Below are 25,301 nucleotides of genomic sequence, written 5' to 3' on the forward strand. Positions count from 1 at the left end.
TTGCCTATTTGTGTATCTGCCCCCAATTTGATGTAAGCCCTCTGAGGTCACGGTCTGTATCTGTCCTGTTCCTAGTTATGCCCTCAGGGCCTAGCTTGATGTCTGGCACATGGCAGGGGCTCCCTAATGACTTGTGGAATGAGTGCATGAATGACCTAGAAAACAGGAAGAAAGAAGGAAAGGATGGAGACACTTGATACCTCCCCCCCGGACAATCAGAAGGATGGGCATGTGCTGCCCTCCCTCACATCTCCTGAGAACCTGCGGTGAGCTTTTCACGACCCTCTTCACACAGCCTTTCATCACAGCGGAACTTTGGGTGTGTCCAGCAAAGAATGCCAAAGGCCACAGTATCTACGCGCACGGGTGCCACGTCCTGGCTGTGCTTTGGTGTGTGGGTCAGAATCGATTTCAAGCAGCACCTTCCTTCTCTCCTGTCTTGAATTCAATCTCCTCTCGATGTGAAAATACAGTGCTTATTGATGTCATTCTGAACCGCGTGTTAAGCGAGCAAAAGGCTCCGTGTCATTTAAGAAATTATCAAAACGTCTTAAGTGATTTTGTTGCCCTCATTTTGGTTTCTAAAAATCTCTTTCACAGCAACACTTCAGTCACTGGAATGCTTGCCTTGTGAGGCAAACAACGATCAAAACACAAGCTGCCGGGCCACCCTGCACAGGTGAGCTGTGAAACGTCAGCCGGGCTGACCGCCCAGCAGAGAAGCAGGGGCGGGGGGTGGGGGGAGCACCCTGAGACTGGAAAGGATTTGGGTAGTGATCTCCTCCAGTGAAGCCATCTTGGGGCTCCAGGCCCGCAAGAGCTCCCCACTCCGGTAACTTCTTCCAGAAAAATAACAGCCACTGGCACCCGTTAACCACCATGACTGTAGAGCCGAGGCACAACAGCAACGTGGACAGGCTGAAGCTTCTCTTGTCAGAGCCTGGAGCGGAGGCAGTGAGTGTGAGGAAAAGAAGCCCAATGCTGAAATACTTTTTCATATCCATGACCAGCATCTGCCCCCTCTCCAGCCCCCGCCCCATTCCTGCCAGCTGGATGGGGCTTCCTGGTGGACGGTGGCCTCCCACGGGGCCCTCCACGGGCTGAGGCCCAGCTCCCTGAAGACCCCTAGGAATTCCGAGTGGTGAGAGGCCTGGCAGCTTCTTGCATGACCTTCAGCCCAGCCCCTCCCCCTCAACCCCTCCTCCCAACCGAAGAGAAGATGAGGGGAGATAAGGCGCCAAGTAAACTGGCAACTCTCGACTCTCTCCACTCTCTCGGAAGGAGCCGAGTGGAGGGGAATAAAGGGTGACCAAACCAGGAAATGCACCGCTGCATTTCCCCAAACCACACGGACCTTAAAACTCGTCAGACCGGTTTCAAATTAGCCAATACCCAGAAGAATTTATTAAATGCAACTGTTATGATTCATTGAGATTCACTCCAATTCCAAAATGAGAAGTGACAGTGTAATGACTGGATTTATTTCCCCCAAAGCAGTCACAGTAAAAGTGCCTGAGTAAAAGATGGGATAAAAGCATGAAAGCAAAGACTTAAAAACAGCTCCGTGCTCATCCGCTGTAGGAAAAGGAGGGCAGAGAAGAGTTGAAAGCTTGGGTTAAGACGATGAGGGGCTCGCCGGGTCTTCTCCATTTGAGGAAACTTTCTGGAAAGGAGACCGCGGTACGTGTCTACCGAGTGCTTTCTCATGCCGGTCCTATTTTGTTTTGCAATATACAACCTTCCGGACTGTTCCGTTTGTTTGGAATTTATGATGAAGTCCAGTCTCCAGAAACTGTCTGCTTTCTCCCTTGGTCAGCCAGCCTCAGAAACTCCCACTTCATCCCTTCTTTTCCTTCTCCAACATTTAACCAGCATTCAATTGGAATCAGGTACATGTCCGGCCTGGAGAATTCTCTGCCTTGTTGGGGCAGATGTCAATTAAGATACTGGATCTATAACAGGCATAATCCAAACCCAAAAACCTTGCTACCAAAGTAATCCCTTTTGCCATCCCAAGCCGTCCAACCACCTGCTCGAGTGAAGCCAAGTGAGTCTTCTGGTTCATCATCATGAGGCCCAGAATACCCATAAACTTGCCAAAGGCACCAGAAGAGGAGTTTTTGTAGACTCACTGAAGTCTCCCCTCCCACCCCCACCTCCACTTCTTCAGGCAGTGGCTCCCTCTTTTCAGGAAGCAATCTCTCTTTTCCATTCAACTTTCCATAAAGAAGCTGGAGTTTTATTTTTCCTTGGCTTCCAATCTGTGCTTTGGACAGTCCCATAAAATTCCTTAGGAATTTATGGCCTGCTTTTCCTTTCAAGTGGAAAAGCACTGATCCCTCACAGAGCGGAAGGACAAGTGTTTCGAATGGGAGGTATGCTAGAAATATGTCCATTCAGCATAGGTGAGTTGGGGCCTGACCCACTGTTGAAGTCTTCCATGATGAGCCTAGCCCTTGACATAGAGCATGGTCTCAGTAACAGCCTGGGTAAAAGTGAGTGCTTGGCTTTGAAAGATTTCTCTTGACCAGAAAACTTATCTTCACCTGTCACTGCCATCCAAAAATTCCCGAGGCAGAGCTGTCACCTAAATGTCATCCTCTACAGCACTCTTCTAAAATGCCAGCCCGTATAACTCGTTATTATGTGTCTACACTTCAGTGTAAATGAGTTTATCAGCAAGAGGAATCCAGGAACACTGACTTTGCCCCAGGCTAACAGGGGGTCTCAAGGGCATGAAAACCTGAAGTCCATCTTTGCCTCCTGCCCTCCTTCACATTTTTTGTTGCAAGTCAGCTCCAAAGATCCAATCACACTCAGATCTGTGCAAATAGCTTTTCACCATCTTTTCTAATAAACACAAGGGAATGGGATATTAAAATATGCCTTCACAATTGAGTTGATTGGTAGCAACAACCAAGTAACAGGTGATTTCTGAGGAGAAGGAGGGAGAGTTCACTTGAACTTGGATGATATTCAGCCTGATTTGGAGCAGGAAAGAGGAGGAACCATGGGGTTCTGTCTCAGTCCATGTAATTCTATATGAACAATCTCAGGAACCATAACATTAGCTTTGCTACTGCTTTATAAATGTCGTTGACTAAAGACAGAACAAAAACTACTACAATATCATTGAGACAATCTTGCGAATGAGGGACCCATTTGCACCCCTATTTTCATATAAAAACATTTGTTCAACCTCAGCTTTTCTCCCCAAAACAGTGTTGCGTGATCAAATGAGCTGGAGAACACTATTCACTAAACTGTCATCCTGGAGATTAATGGAAATTAGCATATTAAAGGCTCTTAGAAGGCATGCAATAAAATGTTTAGCTTTATTTAATCTATCGTGTCACAAATCTACTTGATTATGGCATTTATTGATTTACTTCTTTTATTCTGCAGACGACATTTTAGAAAACCCTGCTCCAACTTAAGAGGAAGGATCTGGCCATTGCAGTAGGCTGAATTACAAAGTAAATGCATCCGAACACTATAGAGAATTCTGGAAGTGGGAAGAACAAAAAGGAGAATCTTAAAAAAAAAAAAAAAGTAATCATCCCTCATCACAGTTCTTACTATCCTTTTGACAGGTAAAGACCAACCTCTAAGAGACAGGTGAAGGGTTATCTCAAAAGAGACAAGTCTCCACTTTTGTCAGCCCGAAGGGTGAGCTTATAAACTGTTCCAACTTCAGTCAACAGCTGGAGAACAAACTGGAAGCATAAATATATCCATCAGCCTCCTTATTAAAAGTTCCAGACACACGGTATCGGCTTTAGCTTGTGACGGATAACCTGGATGGGCAGATAGACGTGGATGATGGGAGTGTAGCAGGTGGATAATGGTTTGGATCCAGCTAGCTACATAAGCACCTTACTAGGAATCGGGAAACCTGTTTGCTCCTAATTTCTGTCTCTACTGCATTTTTTATTTTGATCAAATCACTGAAGTTCTGAGCTCTTATAGTTTTCCATGTGTACATGACGATTTAATGAATATCTGTTACTAGATATCAGTTTTCACATTCTTTCAATTGGAGGGAATATGTTCCATAGGCCTTTCCACCACTTAGGGATGATTTGATGATCCCTAAGAGGAAAAGAGAGAGAAAGTAAAGAAATGGGAAGCAAAGACGAAGGTAGGAAGGAATTTTGATTCATTTGAATGCCTTTTGAATAGAGCTTAAATGTATAAATACATAAAGGTAGGGACACCTGGGTGGCTCAGTTTGGTTGAGTGTCCGACTCCTGATTTCAGCTCAGATCATGATTCTACGGTCATGGGATCAAGCCCCGCATGGGGCTCTGCGCTGAGTGTGCAGCCTGCTTAGGTTTCTCTCCCCCTTGGCCCCTCTCCCTGACTCGTGCTCGCTCTCTCTCTAAAAAAAATAAAAATGAAAAAAAGAATACATAATGGTATTGAATGTATCATGGCATTGGTATCAATACCTTCTGGACCATGCCCTGGGCCTCTTGGACTCAGTGTGTTTGCGAGACTATATATCCAGGCATGTAAACAGTAAATAGTAATAGCTAAAATAGTGAAATAGTAAATATAGAATAAGTAAATAGCTCTTCCTAACAACCAAGAAATGCAGGTGCTCATTCATCTGCCCCAGCTGTCGATCCATCATTTAACTTCCCTGGGTCTTACTTTTCTGAGATGTCAAACTAAGAGGGAGAACATGTATCCGTGAGGCACCACTATGTGATTCTGCATGCCATCTGCAGGGATTTCAGGAGATGGCGGGGCGGGGGGTGGGCGTGCTCCTGGAGAACATAAAGTATTTCAGTTCATCAGGTCATATCTGCATCCTACATTGTTACGGGACTTGCTCACGGAGGAGTCGTTGGGCAGGTTTTTCAGAACCAGTCTAGCCTACCCATTCTTCAGAAGCCACCTCCTGCACAAAACCCTTGTGGATCCTCCCCTGGACAATCCTAACACATCTGCCTTTATGGAACTGTCTGGCTGAGCACATTCAAAGCTTACTGAGAGCAGAGAACCCTGTCTTCTTTGTTTTCCACATCTTACTAGTACTAAGTAAAGTTCTGTTAAATGAAAATTGGTGTTCTAGGCCATTATTTCTCAAATTTTTTTTTATTTTTATTTTTTTAAGTTTATTTATTTATTCTTGAGAGAGAGAGGGAGACAGACAGAGACAGAGCGAGAGCAGGGGAGGGGCAGAGAGAGATAGAGAGAGAGAGAGAGAGAGAGAGAGAGAGACAGACAGACAGAATCTGAAGCAGGGTCTAGGCCCTGAGCTGTCAGCACAGAGCCTGATGCGGGGCTCGAACTCACAAACCGAGAGATCATGACATGAGCCGAAGTCAGACGCTTAATTGACTGAGCCACCCAGGTGCCCCCCAAATTTTTTTTATTGGGACCCACAGTAAGTATTAAGATCATATAAATAATACTCATATAAGTAAAACTGAAACAGAAGCTTTATAAAGCAACATCTACCCTTATTGTATGCAATGCCTTCTGATAATTTTGATATTGTTCTACACTGCTTCCATATTTAAAATTGCTATTTGAGACCCACCTAATGGATTTCATGACCTCAAATGATGGGTCCTAACCTATAGTTTGAAAAACTACTCAAGATATGCCCTGATCCTCTTTTCTCCCCCGCAAAATGAAAAAATGGATCCTCCACAAGAAGCCGATGAAAATTCTAGAAGTTCTTCACTGATTTAAATTTGGAAAGTGTCAAATGATGCTCACGTGCCTAATATCCAAATCCCATTAGAGAAGGCACACGGCAGGCAGCCTTACTGTGTGTGGGCGTCACTATCATTCCACCAATAGGTTAGGACAGGATCTACTTTCCTTTCTAAAACTGATGTGATCAGTCTTTTCAAGCAGGCATTTCTCCTTTTTACATTCCTGAGTGTAGGTAGGAGACGTCTCCTTCGGAGCCCCTATTCCTCCTAGCACTGCCTCATGCACAGGGCAGGGCTCAAACCTCCAGGAGGGAGAGCAGTAAACAGCACACCCCTGGTGAAAGCATCCACATGTGAAGGGTGCTCCGTCTGGGTCTGAATCTTCTCTGAGCACTGGAAAGGGCTTTCAAACACATGCCTGATGGGCCTCAGTTACTCTCCAGGGACTCAGGAGGCTTTCTGAGTCTACAAAACTGCTATGCATCCCATCCACAAAGGGGACAACCACATGACTCCACTTTCCTGCTTGTTTCTGAATCACTGTCTTATCTGTCTTCCTCCCTTTCCCCCTTAAAATAGTTGGCTTCACGGTTGTCTGTGCACAGTCATATGATAAGCAGTGATAAAGAAAAAAAATTTTAAAGAGCCAGGGAGGAGTAAGGAAGCAAAGAGAAAGAGACGTGTTCTCTTGCACATGGGATGGGCTCCTAAGACTCCAGTTTCCTAGAAACAAAGCCCGCAGATCAATTTTAAATCTTGAGCCCCGGCAACGTGAAAAGGGCTAGGCTGAGAAACCCAAATGCTGTTCAGTGTTATCAGGCACTTGAGGAGATAAGAGCTAAGCTCTATTCTAGTCCCTACCAGGAGACACCACTGTCCTCAATTTTCTCATCCACAAACTTCGGATGAAAATGCTATCCCCCCTCCCCAAATCTGAAAGTGGTTCATAACTATGACTTGTGTGTGTGTCACATGTTTCATTTTGCTGAAGTATATAAAATGAGTATCCAACCCAACGAGGTAAGCAGAGCCAATATGACTATTTGCATTTTACAGTTGCGGGAACTACATTCAGAGAAGTTACATTTCTTCCCTGAGGTCACACCGCTCATTCCTGTGGAGCCGAATTAATAAAGAATAAACAAACACATTGTGAAGGCAGCCTTTTGTGAATGTATATTGGCCCACAAATGCTTGAAAGCAGGCAGCAAATACAAACTTAGCAAGCCATAGTGATTTCCTATGCAACTCATTCTAATTAGAACAACCCCTCTATCCAAGTCATGCCTCTCAGATGGAAAGCAATCCGTAATCCCTAGAGACCCTGCAACACACAGAATCTAACCAGGCACTCTCACAACATAAATCCTAGACCACATAATCTACAATTTATTTTTTACAATATAATGATAATGATAATAATAATAATAATAGGGTTCCTGGATGGCTCAGTCAATGAGACATTCGACCCTTGATCTTAGCTCAGGCCTTGATCTCAGGGTCATGGTCAAGCCTCGCGTTGGGCTCCATGCTGGGCATTAAGACCTACTTAAAAAATAATAATAATAATAATAGCAACAACAGCTAACATTTTGTGTGCGCTTATCATGTGATAAGCGCTTTTCTAAGCATTTGCTACACGTTACATTGTTTATTCCAAATAATACGATTAGAGAGATATTACTGATCTTGTTTTATAGATGATGAAATGAAGTCTCAGAGAGGTTAGACAACTTGTCAGAAGGATGCACAGGGGCGCCTGTGCGACCGACTCTGGCTCAGGTCATGATATTGCGGCTCATGGGTTCAAGCCCTGTATTGGGCTCCATGCTGACAACTCAGAGTCTGGAGCCTGCTTCAGATTCTGTGTCTCCCTCTCTCTCTCCTCCCACTGCCTTCCACCTCGAGCGCTCTCTGTCTCTCAAAATTAAACTAAAAAAAAAAAAAAAAGGAACGCAGAGCTGGTTCAGTGGTACAACCAGGATTGGGACCTGTCCCTCTAGTGCAAAGCCTTTGCATTTAGCCATGATGCCACCTGCTTCAAAATGCAGTCACTGTACTCTATCTTTTTCACCTTTTCTTACAAGTCAAATATATACACATACAGTTGACCCTTTAACAACCTGGGTTTCAACTGTGCAGGTCCACTAATAGGCAGGTTTTTTCAATAAATACAGTACAGTACTATAAATGTATTTTCTCCTCCCTATGATTTTCTTAATAACATTTTCTTTTCTCTAGTTTTCTTTGTAAGAATACAGTATATCGTATCTACATATTCAACATACCAAATAATGTGTTAATCTATTGTTTAAGTTACTGGTAAAGCATCTGATCAACCACAGGCTATTAGCAGTTAAGTTTTGGGGGAGTCAGGTTATACTCAGATTTTCAACTGCACAGGGTCAGTGTCCCTAACCCCCTCATTGTGCAAGGGTCACCTGTAATAACAGGGGAAACTATATGTGCAAATGAGGCGGTATATGGGAACTGCCTGTACTTTCTGCTAAATTTTTGGTAAACCCAAAACTGCTCCAAAAAAAGCAAAGTCTAGGGGCGCCTGGCTGGCTCAGTTGGTTAAGTATCCAACTTCATCTCAGGTCATAATCTCCCAGTTCATGGGTTTGAGCCCAGTGTCAGGCTCTGCACTGACAGTTCAGAGCCTGGAGCCTGCTTCGGATTCTTTGTCTCTCTCTCTCTCCCCCTCTGCTGCTTGTGCTCGCTCTCTTGCTCTCTCTCTCTCTCTCTTAAAAATAAACTTTTAAAGAAAAGCAAAGTTTATTGATTTTTTTAAATAATGTTGAAATGAAGGTAAAAGATAAAAATTCTCCCTATTATGTCAGCACCCTCCCTTGCCTTTTCCTTTTTAAAAATAACATACAGATATGTGTGTGCGTGTGTGTGTGTGTATGATTTTTAAATATTACCACACTCTCTGTCATGGAAGGAAGGAGAACACTCCAGAACAAATGTCTATAGAACACCTACTGTTTAGTTAAATACTATTATAATTTAATGTTAAAATTTACTTAAACAATCGAACATCTATCATGTACAAGGCAATATGTCAAGTGTTAGCACAAACTGGCCCAAGTGTTTACTCTCTGGGATCTTTTCTACCTCTATAAGAGAACAGATAGAGAATATCCCAACATGAACACTAGACATCAATAATTTTAAGTAGAGAGTGCGAACAGTAAAAGCTACCAGGATTCCAAGGGCCGAAAGAGCTATAGCCCGGAGAGTTCTAGGAAGGAGGCCCAAGGAGGAGGGAGACTAGGAGAGGTGGTTGGAGTATTCCAGGAATATGGACATGCGGGGATCAGAGTACCAAGAAATACTGGACAGGATGAGAGAAACAAGCCACCATGCAGGAGGCTCCCAGCATGCAGGATGCGGGATCCACTTAGCAGAAAATGGGGGAGGGGATGGACACAAGCCACGTAGGACCCTGAATGTCTGCTGGAACGATGAAGCTAGATTCTATTCTATAAGTAACTAGGAGTGGGGGTAGGGGGACAACTGGTTCTGAGCACCCCAAAAGGGTATTTAGTGCCATTGCACAACTCTTATATAAATCCCCTGGATTCTGGACAACAAGGCTAATAAAGATATGAAAACGAGCCCTAAAGCTATCATCATGAATTCGTACTCAGGCACCTAAAACTTAAGTGAGCTATTCTTTTCTAAAATGAAAAAAATATTTTTAAAACAGCTAGGTGGTCATGGCCAGTGACTTGCACTTTCTGTGAATAGAGCTCTCATCCTCAGTACCAGGAAAGTGAGAAGCTATGGGGTCCTGAGGCACAGAACAGGCCAGTGGTGTGGACTGAACTTCAAACTTTCAGGCAGGAGGCTGCCTCCATGATTCCAGGGGTTCTTGAAAGGGGTCATTCATCAGAAAAACATGTTCCCTACTTCTGGCTAATGCTGAAATTGTGTTAACAAGGGGCTAATTAAGCCTTCCATTTTAAAGTGACTGCAAATCTCCCTCTTCTGCCTTCAGTGGGACAAAGAGATGATGAACATATCCTTTTCCTGGGCATGTTTTGTTAGTGGGGTTGGGGGACACAGGTCCAGCTTTAGCAAATAAAAAGGCAGGATGCCCAGTTAAACCTGAATTCTGCACAAGAGATACTTTGGTAGTGTATGTCCCATGCAATGTTTAGGACATACTTATAGCAGAAAAGTATTTGTTGTTTATCTGAAGTTCAAATCGAACTGGGCATCATGTATTTCATTTCATCTCGCAACTCTGGGCTCTGGGCACCTAACAGAAATAGGACAGATTCCTGGAAGAGCAAAGGATACAGATAAAGGAGGCTGGGTGCCAAAAACAAACTTTTCAAATCAATTTCAATATATGAAGGTCTACAAAAGCATACCACTGCTCATCAATAGGACTCAGAGTTAATGCTGACAGGCCCAAGAACCTTCACCTACCTGTCCCTCATTCAATCCTGCCCACAGCCCTACAACCCAAGAAGGGTGACTATTGCTAACCCTTTTCATAAACAAGGAAACAAAAGTTTGAGGAGGTCAAGTGAATTTTCACAAAGTCACAAAGCTATAAAACAGAAGACCCAGATCCCTGCTCTTGGGTGAATTCCAAAGAAGGTTTTAAAGGAAGAAAAGGATTCATGTGGTTGAAGGCAAGAAGAAAAGACAGTTTGCAAGAACTGATCCTTCATGGTCATATGAGCTCTCTGCTACCTTTAGTCTCATTACTTCAGTATCAATTATCTAAAATGAAATCTGAGCTTAAAAACCAAGGGTCCTAACAGAAAATTAACGAAGGAATTATGATTCCTTACAAGCCTCACATAATCTTTTCAAAAGGCTGGCTACCCTTCAACTCATGTTTACCTTAGCAATTCTGATGTCCTGGCCAAAAGCAAAGTCCTGGTCTCTCAGTGCGGTACCTTTGTGCACTACCGACATTCAGGCCAGAACGCGGCAACCCGTGTGCATTCCGTTAGAGGCTGGGCTTACTGAAGAGACACACGGTAGGAAAACGCAGTCAGGTGCTTTGGCCCAGAGAAATGGGATGTACACCTGGGCCACAGCAAACAGACGGTAAGAAATCCTCAAACCTCAGTCACCCCATTAGGCTCATGAGTTAATGCAGGTGATGTTCAGGTTAAAATGCAACACTGAATCTACTTTTTAAAAATTCCAGGGGTGCCTGGGTGGTTCTGTTGGTTAAGCATCTGACTTCGGCTCAGGTCGTGATCTCACAGTTCGTGAGTTCGAACCCTGCCTGCTTCGGATTCTGTGTCTCCCTCTCTCTCTGCCCCTCCCCCACTCACACTCTGTCTCTCTGTCTTAAAAATAAACATTTTTATAATTTTTAAAAAAATTCCAGAGGGCGCAATGCATCAAGTAGGTCAGGACCAAAGCCAGCCCCAAAACAGGTAATCCATGTTCCCTGAACCTCCCACCCCAGGGGCTGCCTAAGAAGCACCAAGTTCTAGTTCTGCACACCTGGAATCTGGCAAATGCTGAATTCCTGTTGCCAACTTATTTCAGAGAGGGAGGGAAGTAGGGAATGGAACAAAACTCCTCATTTGGCCATTACTGAATGAAATCTTCAGACAAAAGCACAGTTTCACCTGTATCAAATAAAAAGTATTAAATGCAGACAATTACCAATAATTAATTACCATTTATTGAGAACTTGCTGGAAGCTGGGCACTTTTTCATGTTTCATCTGTCATTATAATAACTCTACAAGGTAGCTATGATGCCCATTTTACAGATGAGGGGACTGGTAGATAGGTTAAATAATTTTCCTAATATCATGCAGCCACAATTGAGAAAACTAGAATCCGACCCAGGACTGACTCCAAAGCCCACGTGACTGTTCAAGATCCATGAATTTAGATTAAGTCACCACTCAATGACATGAAGGATGTCATCCTACAAAGCTCTTCTTCATCTCTATCGGGCCTATTAAGAAATAAACAAAGAAAATCAGCTGGAAATATAGCGTGGGAGATTGGGGTTAACCCTTAGGATAGATTCCCTTGATAATCAAGAGTTCAACATATCATCGTAGTGATGCTGTTCAACACCTCGCTCTGAGCAAAATCCCTAGAATGTAAAAAGTGTTTATTATTTATTTGTTGAATGGCTGGCCGGCTAGCTGGATAAACAGATGAATGCATGAATATCCATTCTGTCCACTGTTCCCTTTCTTTGGATAGCTTATCATTTTGGTTTTTGTGTGTGCTTTGTTAATGAAGCAATTATTTTTGGATTGCATCCCTCCTTTGACCTCACTGGTTTCCTAACTGCCCTCATCACCCAAAATGCTAAAAAACTGCTTGCCCAACATTTTGTATGCTCTTCCTCCCATTTAGAGGGGCTCCCTTCCCTACCCAGATTCCATTTTTGACAAGGCCTGGCTCAAAATCTTATGAAGAAGCCTTTGCCAACTAGTAGAACCCACATTAATCTCCTCTCCTGTGATGTCCCACAGGGTCTTCAACTTCACTGTTTCATAAAAGGGTGTTAATCCCGAATCCCCAAAGGGCCCACTTGAGGAAGGTCCATTTCTTCTTTTATCTAATTATAATGTTTTGCAAAGTATGTCCACTAGTTCTATGATGCTAATAGTTTTTTCACAAATACGGCATTCTATGATGGATAAGTTTGAGATATATGTAGCTACACACAGAGGGATACAAGTCCCTTTCCTACAGGCCATCTTGGCGCCTTAAATATACTAATGCGCATATGACTCTGCAAAATTTCCCAACCTCTTTGATCACAGCAATCTGAAATTATTAGAAGGCTCCTACTCTTTGAAAGATACCCTGGCAAACACTGGTCGATTACACGTCCCATCCTCGATGGCTGACTGATGATTCTCTCGGCCACCCAAAATGGTTTAATCATCCATTCCAAAAGGTAGGGAGATGGAGTCATAAGCCCTGCATTCCAGAAATTCTGCTTGCTTGTTTGCTTTTGGAATATCTTTGGAGTGGCTCAGTCATATAGACGGAGGGCTCCATTTAAAAAATAAATATATTTTTGTGGGCCTTGAACAGTACGTAAAGAAGCAAGCTATCAAAAATGACTTTGTGATTTCGATCACAGTAATAAAGATAAGGAGGGAAAAAAAGCAGAGGCTGGCAGTTTTTCAGAGATATAAGACTTAGCTTCATGGAGAACAATAAAGATAAAATATCATCAAGTGCTAGGCTGAGCAAAGTCAAGGCCCAAAATGCAGAGAGCCAAGTACGGATCATTGTTAACAGAGGCCTTACCCAAGGGTATCTAGGTCTATACTAACGCCTGCCTTCACAGGTGTGGAATCTAAGGTCAAACCCCACTGATCAATAGAAATCACCTGACTCCTAGTCAATAAATTTCTCAGGGAGTTGGGGGGAAGTATTAGTGAACCCAGCCCTGAGGAGGTGAAGCCTAGGGTGTCCCCAGGCTCAGAAAACCCTGGGATGGGCTCTCCTTCTTAATTACAATTTTATTCACCAAAAGATCTGTGTTACTCATAGATTAATATTGTGTCTCCTACCAGACTACATGCTCCATGAGAACAGCTCCTGGCATGGCACCTGGCATATAAAGTATTCAGTAAATATTTGCTAAATGGATGAAAGGATGGCTAGAGCAATGAATGAGCATACCACTTTGTCCACTGGTTAGAATCTTTTGTGAGTTCCGCCATCTTTCTTTCCAGCACTGTACTGGATGGTGAACTTCTAAGAAGAGCAGAATCTAAGTTAGTCTGATGAAAGAGTGCTGCCGGATGAGTGACTGGCTACCTGTACTCCCTGAGTGGCTCATACTCTGCTTGGTGAACCACTGGGAGGAAGACACTTCTACTCACAAGATGCTTGTATTTGGCTAGGGTAAGACTACTGGCATCAAGAGATACTACAGTCTGAAAAAAAAAAAATCGACTCAAGAAGGACATAAGCAAAATCAAAGTCTATGTTTTTCCTCGATAATTAATTACTGATCCGCCCACCATGATTTTCCTAAACCCTTCTTGAACCTGATTGTATCTTTAATCTGATCTACCCCTTGGAGTCATTAGCTCAACGAGTTTATGCCTTGCTGGCAAATAAAGGTGACTTTTTCACTGCCTTAAAAAACTACCTCTCTGAGACTTCAAGGTGAAGTAGAGGGGACCGGGAGGGGTGGGGCAGGAGAGGTTCTCATTTCTGTGCTTGGATTCGTTAACAGATTGTGCTTTCCCCCTTCCTCCCAGGCATGATATCATGGGGCTCAATCATATTCCCTCTGGAGTCTCCATTCTGTTTAGTGGCCAGTAAGCTGCAGTGACAACAGTACGTTCCTGTCCCCTCTGCAATCCCAGCACAGTACAGACTTTTGGCCACTTCACATGGTTTCTGCCAGAGAACTGGATTTCAAACAGGTGCAGCCCTGCTGATTAGCATTATAATAGATTGTAATTACTTAACCAGACCATATATACCCAGAGGAACTTGGAGAGAAATATAATGTTTTGCCAAGTGTAGCTTTTATTTATGTAAAATACTGCAGGCCTGCTCTGGAGTTCTTTTAGTCTAAGTGAAATCCTGGAAGCTTTGTCTGCATATGCTTCAATGAGTTCCGGCACTGGAGTTCAGGCACTGGAATTTAAAATTTCATTTCTTGTTGTTGTCAATTACAAAAGGTTTTGTATCTAAGGCCCTTAGGAGAATTTAAACTTGATTTTAAACTCCTCAAAGGGAGGACAAGTGGGCCTTTTTCTTCTCCCCTTCCCACAGCACCTTGCACAGGCCCTGACACCCAGAGTGTTTATAACTCCTCTCAAAGGGGTCCCTGGGTGGCTCAGTCAGGTGAGCCTCCGACTCTTGATTTTGGCTCAGGCCATGATCTCATGATCATGGGACGGAGACCCACACCAGGCTCTGCACTGAGCCTGCTGCCTGCTTGAGATTCTCTCCCTTCCCCCTCCCTCTGTCCCTCCACTTTCCACTTGTGTGGAAATAATATGGCTTTCTTCCATAAGAACAGCTTCAAGGATCCCACAGATTTTTTATGAGATATCCTTTCCTTCTGTCTTCTCCTCACTTCTTTCAAATGTACACAAAGACTGTTTAAAGGAATTCCTTCAACCGTTTACCACACTGGTCTTCCCAGCTAGATTTCACCCTCCTTGATATCATAGACAACTTTTGTCTTACCAAGTCCCCGACTTGCTAAGGGAATACACACTTGTTCAATTAAATTCATTCACTCATTCAACAGGGGACCAGGAACTGTCTGGGATACCAAGGGTAGAGCAGTGAACAAACACCAGTGCATTTATAGAACTTCTGTTCTGGTGTTAGAGACAGACAATTAAGAAAAACATATAAGATAGAGATAAGACCCAAAGAGTAAAACTAAAGCAAGAAAGGAGTATGTAAAACATCAAGGAGAAGGGTGAAATTTTAAATAGGGTTACCAGAAAAGGCCTTACTGAGAATGTGATATTTGAGTAAAGGCTTGATCCATGAGGATACCTGGGAAAGGAACATTCCAGAAAGATGGAACAGCCAGTGCAAAGACTGAGGTAGGAACATGGTGAATATGTTTAAGGGGGTCGAGTGGGTCAACATGGCTGGGAAAGGAATGATGGAAAAAAGTAGCAAGCAATATAGGGTCAGAGAGGTCATAACGGGAGGCTGACCGTGTTGGCCTTGTAGGTTATAAGGACGTGGGTTTCTACCAAGAGGTCTGTGAACTGAGCGGCATGAGCTGGTGAAGTTGTGTCAGAGGGGAAACAGTTAGGATGCTGTAGAAATAATCCAGGTATGAGATGATAAGGTCTAGGGCCAGAGTGATGTCAGCAGAGGTAAACAAAGATAACCATATTTGGGATATATTTTGAAGGCAGAGAAAACAAATGCTGCTGTGCGCCTGGATATGGGGGCATCAGAATGCCAGGCATCAAGAACGGCTTCCAACGGATTCTGGCCCAGGCAACTGAAAGGATGCAGTTGCCATTTCTTGAGATGGGGAAGCCTGTAAGAGGCTTAGATTGGGGAGGGGGGAATCAGATACACAGTTTTTGACATAATAGAGTTTGAGATGCCCTTGCACAATCAAATGATAATGACCAGAAGGCAATCACATATATGAGTTCTGAAGCTATAGTTACATAGGCTGGAATTAGGAATTTGGAGTCAACAGCATTGAGAATGTATGTAAATCCATGAAACTAGATGAAATTGATACAGTAAAACCAAAACAGCAGCTCCCAAATATCCTTATTTTCAATTGGTCAGATGCTTCAATAAATAATTAACCTTTGACTACAGTGGCCACACAATTCCTAGACTTTTCAAAACAATCTCATTTCAAGTGAATCTAATATTTTCAAAAAGGCAATTGTTAAGTGTAATTAAATTAACTTTATTTTTAGACTATGTGAGACTTTTCATATAAATACATTCACAAATCAAAGAGAGAAATATCACTGGACCATATGTTCTGATTTAAGATTCTAAAACTATGAATATACACATATAACTCTTCAACTATTAATAAAATTGTTAGAATGTACTGTAGCCTGGCCCTTTGCTAAGAACTTTACATAGATTCTCTTATTTCTCATAAAAACCCCCAAGAGGTTGTCAAACTTTATGAGAACTATTATAGTCCCATTTTACAGATGAAGAAACAGACATAAAGAGCCTAAGTCACATGCCTCAAGAATGACAGATGCAACCTGGGGCACCTGAGTGGCTCAGTTGGTTAAGTGTCAGGTCAGGTCATGATCTCATGGTTCGTGGGTTCGAGCCCCCTCGTCGGGCTCTGTGCTGACAACTCAGAGCCTGGAGCCTGCTTCAGATTCTGTGTCTCCCTTTCTCTCTCTCTCTGCGTCTACCGCCCCCCCCCCCCCCGCCCCCGAGCGCGCGCACAAACACACACTCTCTCTCTCTCTCTCTAAAAATAAATAAACATTAAAAAAAAAAAAAAGAATGGTAGATGTATCCTGTAGGTAGAATCTACAGATCCAAGGGAGAGGGGCCCACTGAAGAGTTAGGGAACTGGGGGTCTCAAATATTCACTAACTCAGCTGCTGGTCAAAGACAATACAGAGGAGAAATAGGGCTGACAGACAAGGTCTGACTGCCCAGAAGACCCTTTAACTGCAGGGCCCCCATGCCAAGTGGCTTTTTGCGATAGCACTGGGGCAAGAACTAACCCTTAGGGCAGTGGTTAAATAACCATAGGGAGCAATATTTAATGAGATGTTAAGTATTATAGGAGTCAGTAGGGAGTCGAGTATGGAGAAATCCTGGAACCTGAGCTGTTGGTGGACAAATTCAAGGTGTATGTTGCATAGGTGGAAAGGGGCTTTGACCACGCCCAGTCCTTCCACACCCCTTTCTAGACCCTTCCCACCTCACTCTATCTAAATGATAATAATAGCTTTCAGGGATCTTCTAAGATTTCCCCACAAAAGTCCTGAAGGTAGAGAGATGCCTTCAGGCAGTGTATATCGAGGGGTACTCAAGCCACCCTCCCTGTGCGACAGAACAGGGCCAGTTTAACCACCAAGCCAGTCCTCAGGCTCTGCCCAGAGCATCAGCATCTGAACTAACAGGGGGTTGGCCTGGGCCTCTGCTGTTGTAACAGTCTCCCCATGGGATTCTGGGGTCAACACAAAGTAACAGTTCCTGAGCCTGACCCCTTCAGAAAGAGTGTTGGCCTATCTCACAGGGTCAGCAGGGTGGAATAATTTTGAGAAACCTTGTTAATGAGCTATTTGGGAAATATGAAACAGAAACACTAGTGTCCCATTCCTTGCCAGACGAGGCTATCCAACTGAAAAGAAACATTTTGGAGATGAAAACCCGGCTTATTTAGGTCCTGTATAATAATCAACTCTATAAAGAACCCTTTCTGGGACCAATCCCATGGTAGGCTTAGGGGACATAATACTAACTGTAGTCGCTAAACGTTCATGAGCTCTTGCTGAGGGCAGGCCTCGGTCTATCACTTTCCATGTATTAACTCCTTTCATCCCTTCAACAAATGCATTTTGTTAGAAGTAGAGACTTTTACCGTCATCCACTTTTTACAGAGGAAGAAACAGGAACACAGGTTAAATATCTCACTAAAGGTCACAAAAGCTATTGGTGGTAGAGGCAGGATTCGAACCCAAGCAGCTTCCCTCCAGAGCTCTGCCCTTAAGCACTGGGCTGTACCACCTCTCAGAAAATGACTGTCATTATCACTGCATTAGGAGTGCCTCTTCTACACCGGGGAGGAAGGCAGGGAGTGACACAAACCAAAGATGTCTTCAGAGGCAGGGGTGGTGGAACAGGGAAGGGCCGAGCTCAGAGTACACACTAAGTGAGGTGACCGCAGAGCAAACTCCAGACTGCGAACAGGAGCAGTCAGCTGTCACGTGCTCGCTCCTTCTACCCTCTGCCATCCACCATGCTCCCACCATCTGTCCTCAATGCAAAGCAGCTCCATCCAGCATTCGCCGGGCCCCTGCTTCTAAGGAATCCCCATCCTTCTTGTTTCCACAACTATGCTTATAAATCTTGCTTGAGGAATCACAAAGGTCTACTATAAAATTTCAGGACATTTCTGTGTACAAAGTCTCGATGCAAGAATTATCCGGAACCCTCCCTCCCCTGCTGTTTTATTCTCCCCCAATGTTTCTCAAAGCATGCTTTGGTCAAATTCTCTTGGACCACTGGTTACAAATAAGGATTCCCAGCACTTGTCCTAAACTACCGAATGAAAAGCTCTGAAGGTACAGATATAGGCAGACCTATATTTTTAACACCCTCCCCTAGTGATTCTAATGCACACTCAAGTCACAGAAGCATTAATATCTCGTTCCTGGAAAACAAGCGACAGCAACAGTGTTTAATGGGTTTCTGCTTTCAGTACAAGTGAGATCTTCCCATCTCTCTGTAATGAGCTTTCTCTAAAACAACTCCCTTTGTCATCACAACTGATGCATCTCTCATTATCTGGAGAATAATTATCTCAGCCTGGCTTTCAAACATTCTAGAATCCACCTCAGTTTTCTAAACTTTCTCCTACTCCAGTGTATCCAAATTGTGGCTCCCCGTATAGCTAATGATGTGAAGAGGTACCTGACATGAACTTCCTTCCTTTTTATTTTAGAAGCCATGTGTTTATGTTCATGTGAACGAAGAAAAATTGCAACTGCAATATTCCAACCTGTGATACTGGGGCTAAAGTGAGAAATAAGGGAATCAGTGTTTAAAGGTTTTAAATAAATAATAGCACAGGTGGTATGAAGAGAAAAGTCTTAAATGGGGGAAATTTTATCCTGCCTGACCCTTGCTGACAGGCACCCTCAGTTTGGGCCATGCCTGTCTGTTCCCCAACCTTGACCACAGGTGTTCTCAACCTTTATTCCAGCAGTGTCTGTGCCCATGGAATGATGTCTCCTATTGTGAATACCTCTTTAAATGCTACCCACCACCTCATGCCCAATTCATGCCTCCTTCTGACCTTTTTGTAACTCAAGTTTTGGTGTTTTTTTGTTTGCTTTTTTTATCTGTCCAATACCTGTTGTACCTAATTCATATTTGCTACGAGACAAAAGAGATACGATTTTGAAAGCACTTTAAATTATTGTGTACCATGAAAACATCAGGGACACGGCACAAGAATCTGCAGGGAGAATACACTGCAAGGACCAGGGGGCTCAGTTCTCTCCCAGACAAGCCATGGGCAATAGATGTAGGGGGCCCTGTGCTTGTCATGTGACCTTGGGTACCCACTGGGCTTCTCTGAGACTCAATGTCCTTGTCTCTAAAACCTGCATCTGCACTAGCTGATCTGGTCCAGGGCCAAGTCCAACATGAATTTGCGAACCTTAGAGAATAATAACCATACAAGGCTAGTGCTCACTGGATGCTTCACGGCAAATGCTCCAACGTGGGGACGGTGCCCTGATGAACCTAGGGCTGGGGCAGGCTCCGGCAAAGCATCACCAGAGACACTCGGGCACCTCTCCCTCCAACGAGATGTGTTCTGTGGCTAAAGCAGCCCCACTGTTCATCCCACCTGCTCTCTGCCTCACTCTCCACCTCCCTCATCGGCATAGACAGCAAAGACCCTATGGATGGCTTCACTGCCATACTCACGTTTTTCCCATCCTCTTCCTGTTCTAAGACAACAAATTCAAAACCACAAGTTCTTAGTGTGAAGGTCTGGTCCTGAAATTAGCTATCCCTGCAGCTCCCCCTCAGACGTGCACTACTTTCCTGAGTCAAAGAGCCCACGTGTGGAAAGGAAATGGGGAGTGGGTGGGAAGTCTGATGGTGGGAGGCAGGCAGAAGGAAGGGGCACTGCTGAAACGGCACAGAATGGGATGGCAATGTGTTCTTTGGGACTCCACAAAGGTCTGCCTGCTTCCCAAAGTGTAAGCCGCAAATCTCCCAGGGTGGTACTTGGTATGGTTTGTTGGAGCTTCCCTGTAAGCCCCGTAACCATGGTTTCGGGCAGACTACATCACAGCGTGAGCATAAAGAGAAGAGGCTTTTTTCCTATTTTCCTCTAAAAACTCCATCTCCTTTTTAAAAATATGTAAGGTGATACTCCAAGGTGGTCCGTATGCAACCTCTGACCCTAGGAAAATCACCAAGTGGTCTGCTTTTGATAATTAGAAGGGGATTCCTCTATATTTCTCCATGAGGATCCAGATATTTCTTTTGGTATAGACCAAAGAACCCTGAAAACATATGCACCCAGAGCCACACCTGCTCTCGGTGGAAACATGTAGCATATCGGAAAACACCAAAATCCATTTCCTAATTTAATACCTTCCTTCCAAAAAGGGCAAAGGCAAGGTTTGTTTCCCTGCTTCTGTGGGGGCCACGGTTGAATGCATTTGGCTTATAGTACCTGGACAGGGGAGGCCTATTTCCAAGTCCCTAATATTCTGACAATGTAATCAATCAACTCAATGTCAGACTTAGAAACAGTATCACACTGCACAGTTACCTTGAAAAATCAAAACAGGGAAATAATATAACTTTAAGTGGGATTCAAAGCACTGACTTCCAATTTCTCACAAGCAGAATCATTTTAAAAGTACAACACTCATTCTGGATGAATGGGCGATGCACCGGGCAAAACAAGCTGGTCTTACGTTGCTGGGACCCTGGAGGAGACATCGTAGAGGAGAACACATTTTTCTCCCTGTATGTCAGAAGATGAGCTAACCACCATGCAACAGAACAGAAACAAGCTAGCTTCCTCCCGGAGGGAAAAATAAAGCAGCTCCTCACTGGGCTACACAGGACAAAGCCAGGACGTGCGAGAAGCCTTCAGTCTAAGGCTCCACGTGCCTCTCCAGGGACGGAGGAACCCACCCACACACAATCACACACAGCCAGCCCACCACGCGCCTGCGGAAGGCGCCGGGTTCTCTGCCAACCTTCAGCACCAGCGGCTGGGGGCTCCCCCAGCTTGCGAGCGCCCTGTAGCACCCGTTGTCTGGAGGGGACAGAGGGCCTGACCCTCTTGCCAAGTCTTCTCTTCCTTGCCCCAGCACCTACTTCTCCCCACCTACGAAATGAAGTATGCTTCCCCAAGGCAACTGAGACACATACACACACACCCCAGATGGCAATAAGTCTCGGCGCCCCATGACCAACGCCAAGGCCGCGAGTGCTTCCCCGGGACCCCACAGCTGGGCTCCTGGATCCGGAGGCGCCCCACTCACCCAGTCCTCGAAGTGCCGGCTCCCGTTCTGCAGCAGCTCCTCAAATTGGATGGTGCAGTTGGCCACGAAGTCGTCGTAGCCGATGGGGGCATCGTGGAAGACGGCCAGCTCGATCTTGCGCCCATTGCACACATCGGTGACGAACTCGTCGTGCCAGGCCGGGCTATTGGTCTTCTGCTTGGTGGCCGTTTGGCCGATGCGCGAGTCGTCCACGTTGAGGGCGATGTAGGGGTCAAGAAGGAAAGTCTGCGGCCGGGGTCCCACCGCATGGCGCAGCGACCAGGCTGTGGGCTTCAAGCTCACTGCCTCGCAGATTTTGATCTTAAGAAGGCCATTGAACACTACCATGGTCGGGGCGGGGAGTGGGGGCCGGGTCACTCCGTCCGCCCCGAGGGCAGGACTGAAGAACCGACGCCCCGGCGCTCTGAGCCACGGGGACTCCTGGGTCCCCTCTCACCCCACCCCACACTCTCCCTACACCTTGTAGCGTTGCGCCCTAGCACGGGCGATTCTCGGCGAGTGCATGTATTTCCTCGCCGGGCTCCTAACGGAAAACAGGGAGGGGGGGAGAGCTGGGGGACGTTCGCGTTTGGAGCAAGTCTCTCCCCCCCTACCACCAGCAGCACCCCCAGAAGAGGAGACGAGCTGTCGGCTTCGCTGCAAGCCGCGGGGGCTGTGTCGCCGCCTCGCTGGCTCTCCGGGTCCGGGCTGCGGGGACGCGGGCGCCGCGCCCGGCGCTTACCTACCTTTCCGAAACATAATCCCCGGGAAATTTCGACTCCGGGAGGGGGAGGGGGAGGTGGGACGGGGCGGGGACAAGAACCGGGGGCGCAGATTTCAACCCGGATCCTCTTCGCACACCCAGCGCCTGCCTCTGACCGCGCGGGGCGGGGGATGGATCGAGGGATGTTCAGTCTATCCGGAGGGATGCATGTCGAGAGGAAATGGTCCTCCTCGGAGCCAAATTTTTAAAAATCCACAAGCCGCACAGCCCGCCTGGCCGCCTCCTCTTGGGCGAAGCCGCGCGGCGCGGCAGTCGGCGGTCGGGAGGCGCCAGGAGCCCGGAATCTCACATCCGCGCGGGCCGGGGAGTCGGGGTGGCCGCCGCTCGGGCTCGGGGCGCAGGCCGGCACCGGGCGGTGCGCAGCGCGGCGGCGGCGGGGCCGGGACTGCGACTCGGCGCGGCCCCACCTCCCGGGCGCCGGCGCCCGCCGGCCGCGCTCCCCGCGTCCCCGCTCTCGGCTGCCGCTTGCTCGCCGCCCGCCCGCCCGCTCTCCCCCTCGGTCTCTTCTCCCTCCGTCGGTGTGCGAGCGAGTCTCCCTCCCTCTAATGCAGGAAATGCGCAAAAGACGTCAGTGTGTGTGTGTGTGTGTGTGTGTGTGTGTGTGTGTGTGTGTGTGTGTGTGTGTGTGTGTGTGTGTGTATGTGTGTATGTGTGTGCACGCGCGCGCGCGCTCCTGTGTTTGGGGAAATAGAAAGTTTTGCCTGTTGGGGGAGCAATACGGGAAAAGTGAGCTGAAGAGAGGAACGACGCAGAGAGGGCGAGCCTGCCGGGTCGCGGCGGCGGGCGGGGGAGCCGAGCAGGGGACCCGCGCGGGACCCCGGGGAGTGGCGGCGTTGCGGACGGCGGTGCGGACGCCTCGGGCCGTGGACACCTCGTCTCTGGTCTCCACCGGGAGATCAGCGGACCGCGCGTTTCCCCGGGGCTCCACGACCAACACGGTCTCGTAGAGCCGGGGGGTGGGGGAGTGGTGGGGGTCGCACTGCCGGAGGAGAGTCGGGACCCTCCCCCAGTCCCACCCCACTCGGGCCGAGGCGGGCGAGAGCAGCGGGCGGAGTATTGGCCCGTCTGTCTGTCATTCTGTCCGGAGAGTCCCTGCTCCACCGCGGTGGGGGAGGGGAGAAGGGAGGGGCGTGCAAAGCTTGGTGCGAGTTTTTTAAACATTCATTCTCTCTTCCCTTGCTTTGGGGGCATTTCCCCCCTTTGGGATCTCTCCTGGACTTTTCGGGCCGCGAGAACTTGTTGACAACTGAAAGCTCAGTAGAGCCCCGGCTCTATTTGTGTTTGTTTATTTTTTACAAAGTGACTTCATATTTACTCCAGGCCTTGTCTGTGCCCTTTTGGGGGACATGGCTCTGATCAGTGCGCTGACAGCGGCCGTCGAGCTGCGGCAAAACGGGGCGCGCCCTCCGGGGGGCGAGTGCCTATGTCCGCGCTAATTTCCTCCGTAACCTTTAAACTCTCGCTGGAAGCCGCGGCGGCGGCTGATCACGTGAGGCGAGCCTTGGGCTGCTAGGGAAGAATTTCCTCCGCGGGGAGCCGGGGACCGGGTAGGCGGCCCGGCGAGGGACGGCCCCGCGCCGGGGGACGCGAACCTGGGGGGGCGGGGCGAGAGCGCAGAGGCCCTGGGCGCGGCCCCGGCTGCTACAGCCCAAGGACTAGGCTGGGAAGAGGTCATCTCCGCTACCTGCGAGCAGGAGGTTGTGCACACGAAAAAAGAGAACCTCGGCGCTCCCCCCCACCCGGTGCCGATCCAAGTCAGGGACTTTGTAGGCATCGCGATAAACTGAGTTTTTATCTGGCGAATTTGGTTAGTGTAGACCAAAATTTTAAACCCACCCCTCGATTGCATTTTCTCAGGAGAAAAAGGTTATCATGGTCTGTAGCTTAAAGGCTTAAAAAGGATTAAAGGTGAGGAAGGAGGCAGTCCCCTGAAACAACTGGATACCAAGGGCAGCAACACAGGACGCAAGAATGATCAGAAAGTCCCAAGGTGATCTCCTAAGGCCTGAAATCGCTGCTCTGCCTGATCTTACAATTTCTCCCAGCACGCCCTGATGAATAGGGCAGCTGGATAGAGAGTGCTAAAATGCAGTCTTAGGGACTATTGAGATCTTGTGCATGTAAAAAGTCAGGATATAAAAGTTATGCCTTACATGGCCACTCCCACCAGCTGGAGCTGTATTTTAAAATCTGTCAGTTGGACAAAGCGTGAGTGGGATGTCTCATTGCTGTTTAACTTTTATATGTCTTTGTTCATCAGAACTTTTTCCTCCTTGCTCTTTCCTTCCACCATGTTATTGTTATTAAACTTGTTTCCCCCTCCCGGGGGCATGTGATTGAAGGCAATGGCAAACAGGGCTCCATCATTGGACAATGCATCTGGGAAGCAGAACCAGCACTAGAGCTGAGATACTTGACAGGCAAAATTTAAGGGGTACCAATAATAATCAGCTAAGTAATCAGTAATATTTGAATGCAATATTTTTGAAAATCAAAATTAATGTAAAAATGAATGGGCATAATATCCAACTTTTAAGTAAATTTAAATGTTGCATTAAAATATTACTTATGTTACTGAGTTTATCGGCACCCTTGAACTTCTGTACCTGAGGTGAGTGCTCCATTTGCCTCACCCTCCCCCCATCCCTCTTGGGAAGTCTAGAAAGGCAAGGATTTCATGAGTTTAGGGATCCATGAGGGTTTCATACCTTCTCTGTACTTTCTCTGGGTGAGATTACCATGCAAACAGAAAAGTACGCAGGATTGAAAAACATTGGCCAAAATACCTCCTTTTCAATGGGTTAAATAGGAAATAAGTTTAGAATTAAGGGCATGATGAACTTGAACTTTTTGCATGATATCCTATTCCACCCGTCCCCAGACAAGACCTCCCAAGTATATATAAATAAATAGGGTCTGTTGACATCTCAGTGACTAGGCGTTCTTAAAAGCCAGTAACCTACAAACTTCCAACACCAAAATTCCTTGTGACCTGGGTACGGTTGCAGAAGGACAGCATCTGTTTGTTACACCATGTAAATAATCAGGCTGCAATTCTCAAATGCGACCAATACCAGTGTGACCTCACCTTCCTTTCTTGTGGGTTTTAACCCTTTACTTAAGTTTTTATTTAAAT

At 46.3% G+C, this 25,301-nt stretch overlaps 1 protein-coding gene across 2 annotated transcripts in view; it reads right to left on the reverse strand.

Moving 5' to 3' along the window:
- The window catches only part of PRKCE (protein kinase C epsilon), a 497,042-nt gene extending 474,261 nt beyond the window's left edge, over positions 1 to 22,781 (reverse strand). The window contains exon 1 of one of the 2 annotated variants that reach the window (XM_060606918.3): positions 21,382 to 22,779. In XM_060606918.3, coding sequence (XP_060462901.1) covers positions 21,382 to 21,729 — 348 coding nt within the window. In that variant the 5' untranslated portion in view covers positions 21,730 to 22,779. Of the gene's footprint in view, positions 1 to 21,381 lie in introns of both variants that reach the window. The other variant, XM_060606924.3, reaches the window with a different exon arrangement.
- Positions 22,782 to 25,301: the final 2,520 nt, after the last annotated feature.

Source organism: Panthera onca, chromosome A3 (assembly GCF_046562875.1).
Source record: "Panthera onca isolate mPanOnc1 chromosome A3, mPanOnc1 haplotype 2, whole genome shotgun sequence".
Taxonomy (NCBI): domain Eukaryota; kingdom Metazoa; phylum Chordata; class Mammalia; order Carnivora; family Felidae; genus Panthera; species Panthera onca.